This window comes from Dendropsophus ebraccatus, chromosome 3, assembly GCF_027789765.1.
Source record: "Dendropsophus ebraccatus isolate aDenEbr1 chromosome 3, aDenEbr1.pat, whole genome shotgun sequence".
In the NCBI taxonomy this organism is placed as follows: domain Eukaryota; kingdom Metazoa; phylum Chordata; class Amphibia; order Anura; family Hylidae; genus Dendropsophus; species Dendropsophus ebraccatus.
In genome coordinates, this window is record NC_091456.1 from 167,974,903 (window position 1) to 167,995,745 (window position 20,843).

The 20,843-nt window shown below is 43.2% G+C and overlaps 2 protein-coding genes across 3 annotated transcripts in view; one reads left to right on the forward strand and one right to left on the reverse strand.

The window, feature by feature from the left end:
• Positions 1-888: 888 nt before the first annotated feature.
• On the forward strand, positions 889-2,238 carry LOC138786567 (D(2)-like dopamine receptor). The gene has a single exon (XM_069963552.1). It carries the CDS (start codon positions 889-891, stop codon positions 2,236-2,238), a length of 1,350 nt encoding a protein of 449 aa, XP_069819653.1.
• Positions 2,239-6,075: 3,837 nt separating this feature from the next.
• The window catches only part of NUP155 (nucleoporin 155), a 33,882-nt gene continuing 19,114 nt past the window's right edge, over positions 6,076-20,843 (reverse strand). Inside the window, exons 15-35 of one of the 2 annotated variants that reach the window (XM_069963087.1) lie at positions 20,145-20,236; positions 19,978-20,066; positions 19,274-19,336; positions 19,045-19,195; positions 18,896-18,962; positions 18,068-18,183; positions 17,701-17,804; positions 16,923-17,056; positions 16,231-16,422; positions 15,432-15,570; positions 13,904-14,039; positions 13,627-13,780; positions 12,367-12,471; positions 12,128-12,282; positions 10,841-10,967; positions 9,733-9,846; positions 9,210-9,330; positions 8,721-8,831; positions 7,685-7,821; positions 6,750-6,856; positions 6,076-6,397 (exon numbers count right to left, since the gene is read on the reverse strand). In XM_069963087.1, the coding sequence (XP_069819188.1) occupies positions 6,253-6,397; positions 6,750-6,856; positions 7,685-7,821; positions 8,721-8,831; positions 9,210-9,330; positions 9,733-9,846; positions 10,841-10,967; positions 12,128-12,282; positions 12,367-12,471; positions 13,627-13,780; positions 13,904-14,039; positions 15,432-15,570; positions 16,231-16,422; positions 16,923-17,056; positions 17,701-17,804; positions 18,068-18,183; positions 18,896-18,962; positions 19,045-19,195; positions 19,274-19,336; positions 19,978-20,066; positions 20,145-20,236 (2,559 nt within the window). In that variant the 3' untranslated portion in view covers positions 6,076-6,252. Of the gene's footprint in view, positions 6,398-6,749; positions 6,857-7,684; positions 7,822-8,720; positions 8,832-9,209; positions 9,331-9,732; positions 9,847-10,840; positions 10,968-12,127; positions 12,283-12,366; positions 12,472-13,626; positions 13,781-13,903; positions 14,040-15,431; positions 15,571-16,230; positions 16,423-16,922; positions 17,057-17,700; positions 17,805-18,067; positions 18,184-18,895; positions 18,963-19,044; positions 19,196-19,273; positions 19,337-19,977; positions 20,067-20,144; positions 20,240-20,843 lie in introns of both variants that reach the window. The other variant, XM_069963086.1, reaches the window with a different exon arrangement.

Consider the following 20,843-nt stretch of genomic DNA (forward strand, 5'->3'; position numbering starts at 1 on the left):
ACTGCAGAGGAATAGGAAAAATCCTGCCAGTGGCATTCCTAATGATGAAGAGAGTGGGGAGGAGGGACGGAGGGGTGGTCCAAGGCTAGGACACAGATACTCCAGGCCACGGCAGTTTGACACAGGGCTGAAAGTTTAAGGGGAATGTACCATCAGGCCTGAGCTGAAGCACTGGAGGTAGGCCAACCCACCCCCAGTGGGAGGAACCCCCTGCCCCTCTATAATGCAGCTGCATTGATTTGAATGGAACGTGTCATAGAGGTGCGGGGGCTTCCTCTCACTGGGAGTGGGTCGGCCCACCTCCAGTGCTTCAGCCCAGGCCTGATGGTACATTCACTTTAAAAGTTGTCTTTTAGGACAATAACTGCATCACCTGCCGAACGGATCCCAGGACAGATCTTGGATTAAAAGCGGCTATCCGAAGGTACAAGTGGTTTGGGGGAGAGGCAGATTGTGGGTACAGAGTCACTTTAAGTGTTCCCTTTTCTGAGCAGTATATATATATATATATATATATATATATATATATATATATATGTTTTCATTCACTGACAGGAAATACTAAGTTCTAATTAGAACATTGTAGAACTTGCCACTTTAATGGCAATCCCTCTTTATTTGTATAAAATGCTAGAAGCTAGTGACGTCCTCCAGTAATCTCCTCATTATCAGTGCCGGTCTCTATGTATATGGGTGGCAGTGAGTTCTCCTAATCATCTCCATAGTTTCCCCTGTTCCCCTGGATGGATTATCCTTCGGATGTGGTGATGGATTAGATTTACATGAGAGGACCCATTATAATTGGAGGAGACCTCGGTAGATATCTTGTGTTAGGGGACTTGCCAGATATTATACTTCCAGGATCTCTTCATGGCAAATAACATGACGATGACCACAGACCTGCCGAAGCTTACGGAGATCTGCTTCAGAATATTGCTTTGCCTCTTTGCTGTTTTGGGAAATTTGTCTCTGTTTTTCCTCACTGTACCCCTAAATCGCAAGATCAAACCGTACAAGATCCTTCTCATCAACCTGGCCTTATCGGATCTCCTCACCAACTGCATGGTGGACATTCCCGGCATCTTGGTGGATATATATGGAACGTGGTTCTTGGGGGACATGTACTGTAAGATATTCTGGTTCACCGCCAGCGTTACCATCACCAACAGTATTTTCACCGCGCTCGCCATGAGTGTCTTCTGGTTTCAGAAGTTGGTGGGAAGCAGACCCGTAAACTCCCATCCCCTGCGGTCTGCGGAGCTTCGACACTTAGGGATAGTCGTCTCTCTCAGCTGGTTGATATCCACTGCCTTTGGCGTGCCAGTCTTGTTCTTTTGTGGCGTGTTCACAATGAAGAATAAGGGTGAGGAGCAGAGTGTTTTCGGATGTCAGGATTCTTTTCCTTCCAGATCCCAGAAACACGTCTATGAGATCCTATACTTGGCTCTGGCCAATGCTTTGCCCGTTCTGGGAATGTTTATTATCAATATGAGAATAGTCGTGTTTTTGATACGTAATAGGAAAAGAGTTTCGGCCCTTAGATGTCTAAAAGCTAAAATTGTGAGGTCATCAGAGGCCGGTGGTGGAGAACCTGGGATAACCCAGTGTCGACCAAGTGAAGGGCAAATTGTGTCATGTATATCTTCAATTTCTAATGAGTTTGTATCGGACCAGACAACCTGGGGGACCTCTAAAGATCTGGCTAAGGACAATGAGGGAAACTTTATCAAGGAAGGAGAAACAATGTGCAGTGACGAACATAAACAACCTCCAAGTATGATTTATAATCCTTGTAGCGCCCAGACCACAGACCTCTGTGACCTCAACACTACCAACTTTGTACTTGCCCAAGATCCTAGGGTCACATGTAAACCAGACAATGTCTACTCCATTAGCTCCACCTACTGCAAAGAGCAGTGGATCCAGGGAAATATCAAGGACAAGCTCCCTGATCTTCTCAAATCTTTAGACTCCAAAGAGTCAATAGCTAAGATTCAAACTAGATACCCGTCCACCACCACACAGATCAGAGCCGCCATCAGCATCATGTCTGTAGTTGGAGTGTTCCTGGTATTCTGGGTGACATATTTGACTCTAAGGGTTAAAGAGGACGTTAATAACTCCCAGCAAGTCATTGATACTGCAAGTCTAATAGCCGCCTCATACACCACCATTATACCCTACGTATTTATCTACAGTATGAAGAAGTGTCCATGCGGTTCATACAATAGTCAGTGACCAAAAAGTTGTCTCTTAGCGATCAGTCCACCACCCTACCTGGCCATCTACCATTCAGCAGTCTGGATTTTTGGGGGTTGTGCAAGACATATAAACCATATACTAAAGTCGGACAAACCCACCATCGTCCCTATGGGAAGAGGGACAGGCCAGGTGGAGAGGCTTTGTATGTATGCATCGTATCTAGAGATGAGCAAATTTACAGTAATAAAGTGAACCGCGTTATCTCAGCAATCCACCCATCAGCCGGCTGCCTTTTAACTCACTGCCGCTCTGGCTGCTGGGAAAAGCTGGATTCAGTCCTGGGAAACTGGGAGAAGTTTCCCAGCACTGGATCCAGCTTTTCCAGGCACCCAGGGAGGAACAGTATAAAAATGTCATTGAATTAAAAAGCAGCCGACTGATGAGCAGATTGCTAAGATAACAATGTGGTTTACTTCGTTATTACTGCAAATTCACTCATCTCTAATTGTATCCCTAGGTCTTTGGGTTCTTCTGTTGTTCTTCAACCATGGTGACTGTATTTTATACTATGTAATTTGTGTTGTGTAGAAGTAAAGTCCTGCCTGTTTATACATAGTGAATGGTGTAGATTCTCTACAAGGGAGGAGACTGCTAAAGTTCAGACAAATTTATAGAGTGTGACCTAAGGAAAGGAACTTAAAGTCAGCCCTACTGTTACTGATGTCTACACTTTGTGTATCATATTTTTTTTTTCTATTTTAATCCAATACTACTACCAACAGTGAGGTGATTTGGGCTTGTACCAATACCTATAGTAAAGTTTCTGTAAATTATACGATTCTTAGTCTGGTGTGGACTGTCAGTCATGTGGTTCTCAGCCCAATGTCAGCTGTCAGTCCTATGGTTCATAAACCAAGTGTCAGCTGCCAGGTGACCATCTAGACATGCTGAAAGTGGTAGTTTTTGCTGTCATGTTGCTCTTGGCCTTGTGTCTGTTGTCAGTCAGTCTGGTGTCAGCTGTCAGTAATATGGTTCTTAGCCACAGGATGACTGTAAGTCAAACGGTTCTTAGCCTGATGTCAGCTGCCAGTCATATGATTTACTGCCTGGTGTTCGCTACAAGTCCGCTCTTAGGTAGCATGCACACGTCCATGATTTACGGTGCACAAGCGGGCCGTACAGTGGGGGAAAAAAAAGTATTTAGTCAGTCACCAATAGTGCAAGTTCTCCCACTTAAAAAGATGAGAGGCGTCTGTAATTTACATCATAGGTAGACCTCAACTATGAGAGACAAAATGAGAAAATCCCGAAAATCACATTGTCTGATTTTGTAAGAATTTATTTGCAAATTATGGTGGAAAATAAGTATTTGGTCACCTACAAACAATCAAGATTTCTGGCTCTCACAGACCTGTAACTTCTTCTTTAAGAGTCTCCTCTTTCCTCCACTCATTACCTGTAGTAATGGCACCTGTTTAAACTTATCAGTATAAAAAGACACCTGTGCACACCCTCAAACAGTCAGACTTCAAACTCCACTTTGGTGAAGACCAAAGAGCTGTCAAAGGACACCAGAAACAAAGTTGTAGCCCTGCATCAGGCTGGGAAGACTGAATCTGCAATAGGCAACCAGCTTGGAGTGAAGATATCAACTGTGGGAGCAATAATTAGAAAATGGAAGACATACAAGACCACTGATAATCTCCCTCGATCTGGGGCTCCACGCAAAATCTCACCCCGTGGGGTCAAAATGATCACAAAAACTGTGAGCAAAAATCCCAGAACCACGCGGGGGGACCTAGTGAATGAACTGCAGAGAGCTGGGACCAATGTAACAAAGCCTACCATCAGTAACACACTACACCGCCAGGGACTCAGATCCTGCAGTGCCAGACGTGTCCCACTGCTTAAAGGGTTTATCCAGCACTACAAAAACATGGCCTTTTTCCCCCTACTGTTGTCTCCAGTTTGGGTGGGGTTTTGAAACTCAGTTCCATTGAAGTAAATGGAGCTTAATTGCAAACCACACCTAAACTGGAGACAACAGTAGGGGGAAAAGTGGCCATGTTTTTGTTTGCTAGAGAGCATTTGGATGATCCAGAAGAGTATTGGGAGAATGTCCTATGGTCTGATGAAACCAAAGTGGAACTGTTTGGTAGAAACACAACTTGTTGTGTTTGGAGGAAAAAGAATACCGAGTTGCATCCATCAACCAGCATACCTACTGTAAAGCATGGGGGTGGAAACATCATGCTTTTGGGCTGTTTCTCTGCAAAGGGGCCAGGACGGCTGATCCGGGTACATGAAAGAATGAATGGGGCCATGTATCGTGAGATTTTGAGTGCAAACCTCCTTCCATCAGCAAGGGCATTGAAGATGAAACGTGTCTGAGTCTTTCAACATGACAATGATCCAAAGCACACCGTCAGGGCAACGAAGGAGTGGCTTCGTAAGAAGCATTTCAAGGTCCTGGAGTGGCCTAGCCAGTCTCCAGATCTCAGCCCTATAGAAAACCTTTGGAGGTAGTTGAAAGTCCATGGTGCCAAGCGACAGCCCCAAAACATCACTGCTCTAGAGGAGATCTGCATGGAGGAATGGGCCAACATACCAACAACAGTGTGTGCCAACCTTGTGTAGACTAACAGAAAACGTTTGACCTCTGTCATTGCCAACAAAGGATATAGAACTAAGTATTGAGATGAAATTTTGTTACTGACCAAATACTTATTTTCCACCATAATTTGCAAATAAATTCTTACAAAATCAGACAATGTGATTTTCTGGATTTGTTTTCTCATTTTGTCTCCCATAGTTGAGGTCTACATACGGTGGCAATTACAGGCCTCTCTCATCTTTAAGTGGTGGAACTTGCACTATTGGTGACTGACTAAATACTTTTTTTTCCCCCACTGTATGTCACAGACTGAACTCTTGACCTCTTATGGAACTCTTGGTATAATGAATTATTATGATGCTGAGGGCTCAGAAACAGTTAATACTTTGTGCTACTCTATTGACAAAACTTTTTCAGCTTCAGCAGCAAAGTTGTTGTGGCGTCATAACCAATCATGATGCCGAGAGTTCCATAAGCGGTCAAGAGTTCAGTTTGTGGACCGTATATCACTGACGTGTACATGCAGCCTTAGTAAGGGTTCCGCTGTCAGTCATATGGTTATATATTGCTATTAAGCAGGCTGCACATACTGAAAGTGGTAATTGTTGCAACAACTGGAAAGCCACAGGCTGAAGATTATTGCTTTATACTTCGTTGGACTGAGTATAAAGCTCTGTTGGACTGAGTATATAGCTTTGATGGACTAAGTCCAACAGAGCTATACAGGCTTCATGCACGACCATACAGTCCTAATAAGGGACCAATGCGGTTAGCAGAACCCTGAATGTTTAATAAGGCTTTGTATTGGGCTGCATCAGTTTGACCTGCACTGTACTCACAGGATCCTTAGTGACATATCAGCCAGGAAAAAAAAACGAGCAGATTACAGAAAAGCATATCCATCATAAGGATATCCTGCTCTGTTTACTGAAGGGGGTCAACAGCAATCCATGTGCAGGGTGTAGAAACAACTAAAGTCATATAGATCTGTCATGTGTGAATGTACCCTGATGGTGTCATGCCAAATATTTAGGTAATTGGCTTACTCCCAGCTGTCCACTGTGCAACATAGCACTGGAGTTACCTCTGGATTTAACCCCCTTGATGCCATGGTTTAATAGCAACTGAGGCATCTAGGTGGTTAGCTGACAGGTGGTCCTGTCATGTGTCCACCTGCCTGCTAGATTCCTATGGCCTTGACAGATGGGGAAAAAAATGATTGATCAGGATTTATCTCTAATCATAAACAAACATACTCTGTAAACCAGTTGGTTTTATTTACATAACTTCTGATCTGATTGAAAAGTCAAGATTACAAAATCCGCATTCCGCTGCCATCCTCTGATCCTTTACAAGTGCTTGTTCAGTTTCTCCGTTATTGGCTCAGTTCGAGATCTTACAAAATAATCAATTTAAAAAAGTCATCATGTCGTGGACTAATTAAAACCTAATCGTTCTATTTTGGCTTGTAAAGATTTGAAGTTTCCGACGGCCGTTTGTACGGCCGACGTGGGCTCCATGGAGTGGAGCTCGACCAGGTAGAGGGAGATGGCGTCCAGACACAACACGTTAAACAGCCGCCTACAAGGGGAAATAAAACTTAGATTAGCCTCTGAAAAAACAAAATGGGACAGTAAATCTAAAACGCATTTGAACCTCACCCGGCATAAAACTATTACCAATCTACCAGACCTCTTGCCCCCCAGCACCAATCCACCAGACCTCTCGCCCCCCCCCCCCCCCCCCCCAGCACCAATCCACCAGACCTCTCGCCCCCCCCCCCAGCACCAATCCACCAGACCTCTGCCCCCCCCCCCCCCAGCACCAATCCACCAGACCTCTCGGCCCCCCCCAGCACCAATCCACCAGACCTCTCGCCCCCCTCAGCATCAATGCACCAGGTCAACCCCATACAACAAATAAAACCTCCTACCTCTCATGCCTTTGGACTTTGTTGGGGTCCTGAGCATATCCAGACAGCAGCACATTGATACAATCCAGTAGATGTAAAGGTTTCTTTACTCTAGTCCAAAATGGATCCTGTAAATAGTGCACAATTACTACAAGAGTTGGCTTGGAACTAAACTGAAGAAAATACATAAGCATGCATAACCAGTGTATTTGTGAATCAAATGAAGTTTCCTTATGACCGGACACTTGCAAGAAATCCATCACTGATCTATTTCTTGCAACTGTTGTGGCCCAGCTACTGACATTAGCTGTGATGCAGCATGATTTCTGCAATGCTTTATCCTTAAAGGGGTACTCTTGCAATTTTTCTTTCTTTCAAATCAACTGGTGTCAGAAAGTTATATAGCTTTGCAGATTACTTTAATTTAAAAATCTCCAGTCTTCCAGCACTTATCAGCTGCTGTATGTCCTACAGGAAGTGGTGTATTCTTTCCAGTCTGACACAGTGCTCTCTGCTGCTACCTCTGTCCATGTCAGAAACGGTCCAGATCATTAGCAAATCTCCATAGAAAACCTCTCCTGCTCTGGACAGTTCCAGACATGGACAGAGGTGGCAGCAGAGAGCACTGTTTCAGTCTGGGAATACACCACTTCCTGCAAGACATACAGCTGCTGATAGGTACTAGAAGACCAAGGATAAAAGTAATTTACAAATCAGTATAATTTTCTGGCACTCGCTGATTTGAACATATTCTCTTTTTTTGCTGAAGTACCCCTTTAACACTTATCCCACCTTGCGCTCTTACAAATTCTATACATTTTAATGCCAACATGTAATATATAGACATCAGGGGAGGCTCAGCATCACTGTGCCGGGACCAAGGCTTGAGCAGCCCTGCAGTTCCTGACACAGCCACTGGCTTTAACAGGAAGGGAGAGATTCTACTAGGTTCTTACCCTTTCTTTAAATAGGTGATCATATACTTCCAGCAACTTGGGAACGGACACGTCGATCTCTTGCATGGTCTGTGATACAAATCCTACATCCCAGTTCAAGTTGCAGACTTGTTTTTCCAAATGCTTCACTAAAAACTCTAAAAGAGAAAGAAAAAAAAAATTAATACAGTGAGGACCATGTAAAACATACAGGTGTATCCAAACCAGCCAATTCACCTGTCCTCATACTATACAAGTCTGCTGTGTTCCCATATCTGCAGCCTTGGTGGACTCATTCCTGCTGCAGCCTTGGTGGGAAGTCTGGCACCTGCAGCAAAGCATCTGTATTGTGTGCAGAACACTATATAAAAGGGTGACACCACTGGGTTCCCACTAGGGCACAAAGGTACAGATATTTATCCAATAGCTGCAGCCACGTTGTATGATTTCCATTATGAGGATATATTCACATTACATTACAAGGTTTCTTCACATCTCCCTTTGTTGCCTGTGAGTCTCTTGCTATTATCCTCCTAAGCTCTTCTATCTACCAATAAGCAATAAATGAGCTCCCAAAGGAGTAAAAGCTGCAGTCAGACCTGGAACACAGCAGACCGGGTCTCCGATACCGAGGATTTACGATGCACATAAAAGAAAACAAGCGTATGAACTCTCTATAGGCCAAGACCACCAAGGAGGCAGCCATATTTAGACCCAAAATCATCATTTAGTGAAAGGTTTCCCCCTAGATGTCACAATCGGAAGCAACGGACACCAGACAAATGCATTTTACTATAGCAAGTAGTTACTAAACATTAAATAATTTAACATTATTCCTATTTCATAGTACAGAAGTTAACTAGATTGGTAGGAGTGGTCCACCATTCATTGTCCCCAATGATGGAGTGCACCAAACATGCTGACCACTTCACTTCATAGTGGAGAATATTTCGGCTCCCAGCAGTCAGACCCCCACCGATCACCTTTTATCCCCTATCCAATTGATGAGGGAGTCCCTTAATGTGTCCACATCATTGTTTTACAAAATGGCTCTTACCGAGAGGGAAGTAACGCGGTGTACTGGCGTAGATCTTGCCAAGTGTGGTCAGCTTCAGATTTAATACTTGCATCCGCTCAGCCGCGTTCATTCCTATACTGTCGTTCAGTTCTAAGGAAATAATGTATATATATTTAGACCCCTATACAGCACCCTGTAGGTAACCAACATCACATTCTTTTACACTCCTGCCCTGGTGAGGGTGCCAGGCGCCACCAGACCCCCTGCTAATCTCACAGTAGTGGTCCATGTCAGGGATGGGGAACTTTTAGCACTCCAGCTGTTGCACAACTACAATTCCCATCATGCCTGGACAGAAAAGGTTGTGTGGGGTATTGCAGCTCAATTCCATTAAAGTGCTTGGTTCCTAGTTGTAATACCACACACAACCTGAGGACAACAGAGGTGCTGTTTATGGAAGAAAATGGACCCATTTTCCTATCCTAACATCATAATATATTATATAATATAACATATAAGACAATATACCTCTTTCTATAATTTCTTCCCACAGGCTCTGCACCAGGATGGGATCTGAATGTCCGGCACAGTGAATGATGGCGAGTTTGCACTCTGAAAGCTTGAATGGGTCGGCAAAATCTCCATATAACTGAAAGATAGATATGTTACACAGTTCAGGTCTGCAGCAATAATAAGGGCATGTTCACACTGTGATTAGACTCCATCTATATTCACACAAAAGAACCATGTGGTTTATTTAAAATAAATAAATAAATGTGCAAAAAGGACAGAAACTTAGTGTTAACTGTTGCAAAACTACCATTCCCGTCATACATAGAAGGCCAAGGCCAAGTCTTGGCTGTCCAGGCATAATAGGAATTGTAATTTTGAAACAGCTAGAGGGTTTGATACTTATACCCTAAGAGGTAAAGATTACTGTGCAGGTTCTCATATACTGTCAGCACTTTATACCTTGCCTATAACAAGCTGCCATGTACATAGAACACTTTAAACGTTGGCCATACACAGCAGCCATGAAGAGGCAACCTACCCTTGTAGCGTCCATTAGCTGTGAATCCAGCAGCGCCACAGCGTTCTGCGTGGACGGCTGATTGGTGTATCTTCTGATTAACGTCCCTTGGATTTGTAGCTGTATCCTGGCCACCTGAGGAAACACAGATACCTTGTTAAATCAGGATTCACAGATGTGTAGGTTTACTTTAATCCCTTCCTGTCGAAGCCTTTGTTAACTTTTCACTTTTTCCACCACACCTTATGAGCATTAGGGTGCGTTCACACCTACAGGATCTGCAGCAGATCTGCAGCAGATTTGATGCTGTGTTCAGTTATTTAAATGAAATCTGCTGCAGAAAATCAGCTGCAGATCCTGTAGGTGTGAACGCACCATTAATGTGATTTTTGACATGACCGTTGGATAGCTGTTTAGTTTACTGAACTATAAAAACATGTTATAGGGGTATTCCAACAAAAAACTAAGTACAGGAAAGGCCATTACCAGTTGATCTGTGGGGTTTCCACCTAGCACCCCCACTAGTCAGCTGTTTGAAGCCCGCACTACACTGCCATATATAGTTGATGGCGGCACGGCATTACTGCAGCCTTGGATCCTATTGAAGTCAATAGAAGCTGAGGCTGCAGTAACCTAGTGCCACCACCAGACACTTTCAGCTCCATTCTCAATGTAGTGCATGCGCCAAATAGCTGATCAGCGAGGGTGCTGGGTGTCGACGCCCCACTCATCTTTAGATAGCCTAAAGTTTTTTTTATTTATATTATTTGACTGCTTGTACAGTACACTACAAAAGCATTATACTGAAGTGTACCATCTTATCTGTAGTGTACACTAGTGCCTGTGATGATTTAGTAGGTGGCAGCTACAAAGGACTTCAGAAGGCCTATCTCAACTTTCTTCATACTGCATTAGCTACTGACTACGGCTTCTAGGTGAATAAACAACGAAGCCATTCCTTATACATCAAATGGATATAAGATTACAATTAATTTCCAGAAACATGGCATCCATTTTCTTTAATTTGTTTATTTCCTGGGGTAAATGCCAACTGTCCAGGGCGGATGGGAGATGACAGGCTGTGACTGGTGAAGGGGCTGATAACATATGTATTACCCAGCAAGCTTACCTCCATCTTCTCCTCAAGTTCATGCAAGAATTCCCCGTCAGACAGTGTGGATATGCCAGTGGAACTTTTTGCACTTAGGATGGCTATAGATAAATACTCAATCCTCTGTTTAAGAGATATGTCGGAGCTGCAAGGACACATTAAGGAAACACTAGTTAGAAAGATGCTTAAAGGCATACTCCAGCGATTTCTTTTTTCTTTAATTAACCGGTGTCAGAAAATTACAAAGACTTTTGATTTACTTCTATTTATAAATCTCCAGTCTTCTAGTACTTATCAGCTGCTGTATGTCCTGCAGGAAGGGGTATATTCTTTTCATTTTCTATGGGGATTTCCTACTGCTTTCGACAGCTCCCGACATGGACAGAGGTGGCAGCAGAGAGCAGTGACAGACTGGAAAGAATACACCTCTTCCTGCAGGACGTACAGCAGCTGATAAGAACTTGAAGACGTTTTTACCTACATGGTACATGAAAGAAATCCCCACATTCAGACATTAATCCTATTTAGAAAATCACTAGTTAATTCATATCAGCACTTTCCAAAGCTGTATAATATAGCTGACACTGTACTGTAGGGAAGATGAAGCTGCGGTGCTCCAGCTGTTGCAAAACTACCATTCCCATCATGCCTGGACAGCTAAAGCTTTGGCTGTGCAAGCACAATGGGAATTGTAATTTTTCAACAGCTGGAGGATCGCTGCTTCCCCTTTACTGCAACCTTTAGGTAAGAGATACCACTGATCCTGATGTTTGACCCCTTAGATTGCCCTTTATGCAATGGCAGGATAGGTTGTCATTCTATAAGGTCATATGATGACTGTCAGCATAATGGATAGCCCTATATACAAGTGTGATGTAGAATCCCACAGGTATGTGCCTAATCTGTGTCCTCAAGGTCAATATAGGGACTAATCTTAAAAGGGAATCTGTAACATTGTAAAAAGTCCAGTCTGCAGCATGTTATAGAGCAAAAGGAGCTGAGCAGATATCTGCCCATTCAAGTGGGTGGTCCCATTACACTGACAGCTCTCTACATGCACATTTGCCCACAGCTGTCAATCACCGAGCAGGACTGCCCACTAGATTAAATGAGCAGAGATTTACGTAAATTAAATGACGTTATCTTGAAATTTCCCCCCCAAAACTCTATATCAGTCTGCACAGCTCCTCCGGTTCTATAACACCTGGACTGTAGACTGTATTTTCAACGTGACAGGTTCCTTTTAATAAGTTTAAGTGCGCTTTATTCTGACTGCCTAGAATATAAGCCAAGTGTCTCCCATACCTGTCCATGTCTGCCAGTTCAGCCACCACTCTAGCGGCGCTGCCAAAGTTCCTGTTCTTCTCATAGTATCTCCACAGTAAGTCCATGCTCCGCACTTTGTTCTGATCAATTTTGGACATTCGTACAAGATGAGGCTCCAGGAAGGGAGAGTTAAGCTGCGAATAACAGATTCCAGTTACATTAAACACTAAGAGTATCATCTACAGGCATATGATGCATCTGGTGCTACATCCTCTCACCTCTAGCAGCTTGTCTGTCAGATCTGCCTGTATGAGCCAATTGAACAAAGCGATATTGAAGAGCTCATCTGAGGAACGCTGGGCCAGCTTCAGCATCTGCTCAAACTAGAAAAACCAATGTAAACTACTTATACAGTCAATTCAGTATTACCCATCATTACTTTTAATAAACTAAATGCTGCGAGATATTGAATCATTACATAATATAATGGCGAGCCCTTGATCTTAAGATAGGTGCACCCAAGAGGTGGGACCTGCATCTAGGGGACACCCCTTTATGCATGATTACAAAAATGCTCAAGTGCATGAGTAACAAGCCCCATTGAAATAAATGGGACACTCGAGTATTTAACCAGGTGCCCCCTGTTCAGTAAAGCAGAGGGTGCTTTACAGTCTGATAACCCCCAGGGTCCGGGAGGGGGGGGTTCTGATACAGTTAATATAACCCCCAGGGTCCAGGCTGTATTATACATTTAATGTACTGCTAGCTTTGCATAGATGCAATCCATAGGTATGCCGAGTGTCTTTTCCCCCGCCAGCTTCTTTTGTGTATATTTACTTATGACGGCATGTTTTCATTCCAATGTTGTTGTTGTTGAAAACAAAAAACAGCAACTTTGGAAAGAAGACATGCTGTAATAAGTAAAATATACACAAAAGAAGCATGCAGGGACGAAAGCAATTGGCATACATGGGAATCACGTCTATGCAAAGCTAGTATTCTGAAAACTAACTGTATACAACTGCTTAAATTCCCTAAATAACATAAATTATATTATTAAGGGATTAAGCAGATGCATAAGCTAGTTTTCTATACGCTAGCTTTGCATAGATGCAATAGAGTTCTTTCTCCCCTGCCAGCTTCTTTTTTGTATATTTACTTATCAAAGCATGTTTTCGTTCCAAAGTTGCTGTTTGTTACCAACATTCAAACGAAAACCTGCTGTCATTAGCAAACATACAAAAAGGAAGTTGTCAGGGTAGGAAGACATCTACATAGACAATTGTGTCTACGTAGGATGCACTTTGACCCGACCGGCATGAGATGCTTGTTTGAGTGATGATTTCAATCGAGTACCCCAATAATCAAGCATGCTCGCTCAACACTAATGATTACTGCCCTGTGCACCTCTATGACCAATCCTCAGGAAAATGGAATTATACAGGCCTATTTATACAGGCCTATTACATTGCTGTGAATGTGAATATTTAACAACATGGGACTAACTAAAAATGAGAGCTGTAAAACCATTGACGCACATGAAGTCCGGCCTCTTCATTACTTAGCATGTTGGGGTCTGAGGACAATACGGGGGGTCCTGGCTTTTTGGGCACACTTGGGGACTGAGGAGCCGCTTTGCTTTGGTTGACCAGCTCTTGCAGAGTATCTGTGATGCATTTGTAGCAGTTTAACCTGTCAGAAGAACAAGAGAGCAGATATTCCATATAATGTGTAATGGTTGTGGCCAAGCCAATAACACTGGGCAGGCTCTGCAGAGACGTCACTTTTTCTAGCTGGAATCTTCTCTTGACATACCTCTCCTGAAACGCTTGAAAACCTGCAGCGTCCTCCTCAGGTTCACCGTTCTTGTGAAAGTGCAGTCCCAGTCCCTTGGGATCCTTCTTCTCGGCGGCAGAAAGGCAGAGCTCTACTACACCCTCGTAAAACCGCACTGGAGATGCAATAAGAAGAAAAACGTTACGAAGAAAATAGGAAGAGATGAAGAAATAAGTTTTTCCCTGGAATAACCCAGGGACAGAACGCGGCCAGACAGCTTATTAACACACAACTTACAAAGTTATATAACTTAATGTGTGTTAATTAAGCAGAAAAAGAAAAACGCCGCACTACCCCTTTAACCCCTTAGCGACCCATGATGTATCTGATACGTCATGGTGCAGCGGGGGGTGGGGTGGGGGCTGGGGGTGCGGTGACTCTGAATGGCGCTGATCCCGGCTGACATGTGCAGCCGGGCAGTGCCTCTATTAGCCGGCGCGGGTCCCGTTGCCGCGCCGGCTAATTAAGCCTCTAAGTGCAGCTGCCAAACCTGACAGCTGCACTTAGAGGCTTTCTACTACACATCCCTGGTGTCTAGTGGGACAGATCTCCGCATCGCGGGGGGGGAGATCCATTCTTCTGCCCGTGCCAGGCCTCAGCGTCAGAATGACGCTGATCCCGGCTCGGCAATAGATTGCTATGGCCTGCAGCAGGCCATAGCAATCTATGACCGATCTGATCGAACTTTGCTGTGTATATACACAGCATTGATCTCTATGAGAGATCAGTGCTGTCTATATACAAGTCCCCCAGGGGGGCTTCTAGTTTATGTTAAAAAAAAAGTGTTTTTATTAATGAAAAATACCCTCCCCTAATAAAAGTCCAAATCACCCCCCTTTTCCCATTTTATAAATATAAATAAACATATTTAGTATCGCTGCACGCGTAATCACCCCAACTATTAATCACATTCCTGATCTCGCACGGTAAACGGCGTAAGCGCAAAAAATTCCATGGTCGCATCAAATCCAGAAAAAATGTAATAAAAAGTGATCAAAAACTCGCATATGCGCAATCAAGGTACCGATAGAAAGAACACATCATGGCGCAAAAAATTACACCTCACACAGCCCCATAGACCAAAGGATAAAAGCGCTATAAGCCTGGGAATGGAGCGATTTTAAGGAACATATATTTGTTAACAATGGTTTGAATTTTTTTACAAGCCATCAGATACAAGAAAAGTTATACATGTTATATATCGTTGTAATCGTAACAACTTGAGGAACATGCATAACAAGTCAGTTTTACCATAGGGCAAATGATTTTTTTTCCGGTTTCGCAGCATATTTTATGGAAAAATAATGCCTGTCATTGCAAAGTACAATTGGTTTCACAAAAAATAAGGGCACATGTGGGTCTCTAGGTGAAAAAATGCAAGCGCTATGGCCTTTTAAACATAAAAAGTGGAAAAAGCAAAAGTGCAAAAACGAAAATTGGCTTTGACCTTAAGGGGTTAAGGCCTGCAACGAAGACCAAAAATATTCAACCAAGTCATAGTCATTACCTTGTCTGTACTGTCCACAGACATTAGCCAAGTCCACTTGCTGACTTATCTTCTGGTACTCCCGCAGAGACTCCCGCAGCATTAACTCTTTATCATATTTGCTCTGCGCCTGGCGGGACCGCTGCAAAAGCTCGTTTGCCTAGAACATAAAGCAAGAAGTTCAGCGTACATTAACATAACGGATACGTGAAGTCGCCATCTTCTGTAACTGTAATAACTGAGAAACATGAAGTCTGCTGACACCATTGTACTAGAAGTCTTTTACGGTTCCTTTTCTTTTTAAGTACAAACAAAAATGAAAATTGAAAATTTCTGAATCCATTTGCATGTGTGGACTCAATGGAAGTTCTTTACCTAGATGGTGGTGCTGCATCTGATGGCTGAGACAAATAGAGAGCCAGCATAGGGCACCCTTCACTTTGTAGGTGATTGGTGCAGGTATAGACTTCTGCAATAGTTTACGCCTGTTACCAGGTATAAAACATGACAAACTACACGTGTGTGGGGGCCACATCCCCTTCCCACCTGCCATCAGGCAAGCGGAGACTTAAGGCTGGCATATGCCAAAGATAAGCTAACAATCTGTGCCTTTCCTGTGGTGTATGCCAGCGATACACCTTTAATAAATGAGCTTTTACATAAGATTTAGCAATGACCCTATCATCCTTGACACACAGACTTCAAATCCACGAGTCATAAAATAAAGGAATAAAGACCTCAAACTTTTTCGGTCCATGTCAAATAAGTCCATAGCCTTCAAATAAATAAAAGATTCTTTCCCCTGTAACTTTATCCGTACCTTTGAGCATATAGCATCATCAGGGCTATAGAACAGCGGGCAGACTTCTTGGAGACGAGAACCAATCCCATCTACTGATGCATTGTCCTGGATGTAATGATTGATCAGAGATGCGACGAGGGCTCCTGTCAGCTCCTTGTCTCGGGTCACTAAATCTTTGAAGCTGGTAATCTTAAGCTGCTCCTGTAGCTCCTGGCAAGGCAAGCAGAAGTAGAAGCTGGATACACGGGAACATATCACCAATCAATCAGTGAAAGGGTGAGGATGTTTCCGGTATACTGGAATTACATTGATGCCTGTAGGTCAGCACATAAACCTATGTATGATGTATGCCTTGGATAAAACACATAGCCATAAAGTAGCCTCACTTAGGGGCACGCTCACGGTCTGTAAATACAGACAATATGATACGGAACACAGTTCTGACCCCCTGGCATTATAAATTTTATGATGCTGAAGTCCAATTATGTTAAAATTAAAAAAAAAAAATTAAATTATAAAGCTACTGTACTGACACAACCAGTAAGTACAGTAGTGCAAAGATTTAAACTATTTCTGAGCTCACAGCAACATAAAGGATGATTATGCCGGGAGGTCCGAACTCCGTTCTATAGTACATCGTCCATATTTATGGCCCGTGTGACTGCCCCCGTTCACTATTCTGTATATGTACCCGATAAAAGAGAACAAACCTTCTGAAGATCAGAGACGATGTGGTGTAACTGGTGCTCGCACAGCAGTCTCCAAAGTCCTAAGGCTTGACACGTCTTTCTGACCAACACATGGATTCCTTGAAGATTGGTCTTCTCTATAAGCTGTGCTTCAGCTGAACATAGAAGAAATGGAGTTAAAGTCATGGAGTGATCATCCTGCGTACAGCATTAGGATTATATAGCATATACTAAAGTGTTATGGCATACAAGTGGACTCAGCACCCAATGAAGGGACACCATTTCAGGATGGATAAAGGGGTACTCTGGAGAAAAACCTGTGTCATAAAGTTATAAAGATACGTACATTTCTTCTATTTAAAAGTATCTGATCTTCCATTACTTATCAGCTGTTGTATGTCCTGCAGGAAGTGGTTTACTCTTTCCAGTCCGACACAGTGCTCTCTGCTGCCACCTCTGTCCATAGCAGTAGCAAATCCCTATAGAAAACCTCTCCTGCTTTGCACAATTGGCAGCAGAGAGCACTATGTTAGACTGGAAAGAATACACCACTTCCTGCAGGACATACAGCAGCTAAGTACTGGAAGACTGGAGACTTTTAAATAGAAGTACTCTACAAATCTGCATAACTTTCTGACACCAGCTGATATGAAATCCCCACCCCCGGAGTTTCCCTTTCACACACACTGTTTGGAGCTCTCAAGGCGAAACTATTTTTGCACCCTTAGAACTATCCCAAAAGAATAATGGTTGCTTATGGTCTCAATAGTACTGTAATTCCCTTCATATGTGGACTTACTATGGTACTTCCTCTGTAGTTCTTGCTGGACTTGCTGAGAACTTCCCATATCATGACGTCCAATGCCAACCAAACGTTGCTGAATATTAACTGGTGTTCCAAAACTGCAAACAAAAAGTAGAAAGTGTTCAGAAAACTAAGTTGTTGCAAAAATAAAGCGATTCAGAAAAAATGCAGATACTTTTTTTGCACAAACAGTGCCACCCCTGTCCTCAGGTTGTGTGTGATATTACAATTCAGCTCTATTCATTTCAATGGAACTGAGCTACAAAACCCATATCCAACCTGAGGACAGGAGTGATGCTGAATCAGGAAGAAAGTAGTAATGATTTCCCAAGCCTGGCAAACCCCTTATGCCATTTCTTACCTTGGATTTCCTAGGGAGCCTGAACCGAACTGTGAGTTCCTATCCATAAATTCCAGTAACCCTTTCAGCTCCTGTAGAACTGACTGCAGGACTTGCGGTGAGATGCTGCTGTCAATCTGAAAAGCATGACCATGTTATGTGGACGGGAGTGTACAATACCAGGGGGTTCGGCTAACGAGAACAGACTAATAAAGCCTCATGGCTTATGAAGATATATCAGTAAGTTATATATAGTCCTCCCTGCTGGTCATCGAGTCCCAAGTGATCAACATCTTTAATTAATAAATCTCAACAAACACACAAGGATCTTTGCTTTACCTTTTGAGTCACCAGTTTGTGAAGACTTTCAATAAATTAAAGGGGTTCTCCAGGGAATTTTTTTTTCATTCAAATCAACTGGTGTCAAAAAATTATGTTTGTAATTTAGATCTATTTAAAAATCTCCAGTCTTCCAGTACTTACCAACTACTGTACGTCCTGCAGGAAGTGGTGTATTCTTTCCAGTCTGACACAGTGCTCTCTGCTGCCACCTCTGTCCATGTCAGAACTGTCCAGAGCAGGAGAAGTTCTCTATGGGGATTTGCTAGTGCTCTGGACAGTTCCTGACATGGACAGAGGTGGCAGCAGAGAACACTGTCAAACTGGAGAGAATACACCACTTTCTGCAGGACATACAGCAGCTGATAAGTAGGAAGACTGGAGATTTTTAAATAAAAGTAAATTACAAATCTGTGTAACTTTCTGACATCAGTTGATTTTGGGGGAAAAACAAAAAAACTTTGCTGTAGTACCCCTTTAAGAAATGCAGATGGGAAATATTCATCTTACCGCTGTGACATCTCGGTTTTCAATCTTGAAGTTCCTTTCCACAATCATGCTGCCGTCCCAGATGTTACTAGAAAACAGCAGCGCTGCGTGTCAGGACCGATTCATAAACCAAACTCTGAAAGTTTTATTTTAATCATTTAAAACCTCACTTGATAATTCGGGTGAAATAGATGCAGATTCCATTGTGCTTTCCAGAGAAGATGATTTCTGAGCCTGGTAAACCTGGCAAAGGAGCAGAGGACTGATGGGCAGGACTTGCCACCGAATACACAGGAGTAGATATATTTGGGGGATAGACACCTGGAATGAAAGATATGCATTGTGGGAAAACACCAACATACATGACGAGTCAGCGATAGGTCAGATAGAAGGACGTACCTTGAGCAGGTGTAGCCAGGAAGCTCGGCATCGCTACTGGACTGCTGATGGGTATAGGGGACCCTGAATATCAAAGGATAGATCACAGGTCATAGAGGGGTTAAGCTATGGTTATAACAAGAGTTGAGCAAACTTGGAGCATGATCGGTTTCATTTGAACTAGATGGTTCAGCATTTGATTAGGGATGGTTGAAGAAGTTGGATGCAGCCTTCCTTAGGGGAAACATGGATACAGCCATAGGCCAAGCCTGAAGGTGCTTGAAGTTTGCTCAACTTTATTGATAACCAAGAAAAAGCACAAAAACCATTCATTGAAGTAAAGCACTGCAGAGTGTGATGCTAGGAGCATGACTGCGGGGAACCAGGTCAGACCCATGCCATTAATAATGACATACTACATGCTAGTGATCTGGCAGAACACCTTGGGTCTCCAAATTTAGTTTACAAGAAGATCTGCACACTAGAGGCCCGATTTGCAATGTACTGGCACCCCTGCTTATTACAGTGTATGGTGGTGGAAGCCCTGTGCCAAATACTGTGTAGTGGTGGTGCAAGTTACTGCAGCTCAGCTCCCGTTCAATTCAATAGGAACCGAGCTGCAGCAACCCGGGGACCACCACACAGTAGGGTTTCTGGCACCACATTCAGGTAGAGGTATAGGTGCGGCATCATAATACTACTGATACTAAGAGACGACTTCTTACCAACAGGCAGAGGTGAACCAAACATTGCTCCGGCATTAGCAGGAGCAGGGAGAGAAGGCTGGAGTCTCATCTGAGCTTCCCCTCCATATCTAGAGGAAAAGTAAGTGGTTGTTAGATTCTTGAAGTTATTGTGTACACATAGATTACAGAGAAAATACAGTAACTACCTAAAGAACGCCCGCGTAGCCCAGACGGAGATCTCCCGATCACAAGCCGCATGTGAACAGGCGAGAATTAAACAGGTGGCACAGGCTTGATCCTGCTTAAAGGAGAAGCAAAAAGTTACTATGATACCAAATAAAATCTATGAATCTACCTAGTTTTAGGATACAGTGCTCAGATAAACCAAGCACTGACCATCTTTTACACCTGGGTCTCCAGCTTGTTCCCTCCACCTGTGGAAAAACTACAACGCCCAGCACACCCGGACAGCTATCGAGATGTAATCTTGCCATCACTGAAGGGCAACAGGCTGGACACCCCTGTCTTACACAGTTAAATGGTTTAAGTCCTAAAAACAGTCAACAGACCAGAAGGAATTTGTTTCCAGTGGATAGGGGACAACCTGCTGAAGTGGTGACCGTAAAGGGATTATCCAGGATTGGGGGAAAAAAAAAATAAAAATAAAATTACAGTTAATTTCTTACAAAAACAGTGTCACATCTGTCCTCAGATTGTGTGTGGTATTACAATATAGTTTTATTCACTAGAATGGAACCAAGCTGCAAAACCCAACCTAAGGACAGGCGTGGTATCATTTCTGGAAGAAAGTGGCCATGTTTTTTTTTTTTTTTTTTTAAGCCTGAACAACCCCTTAATAGGGTTTTCCTTAAGAAAGCCCATCAAAGTCTGGTAGGTGGGGGAGA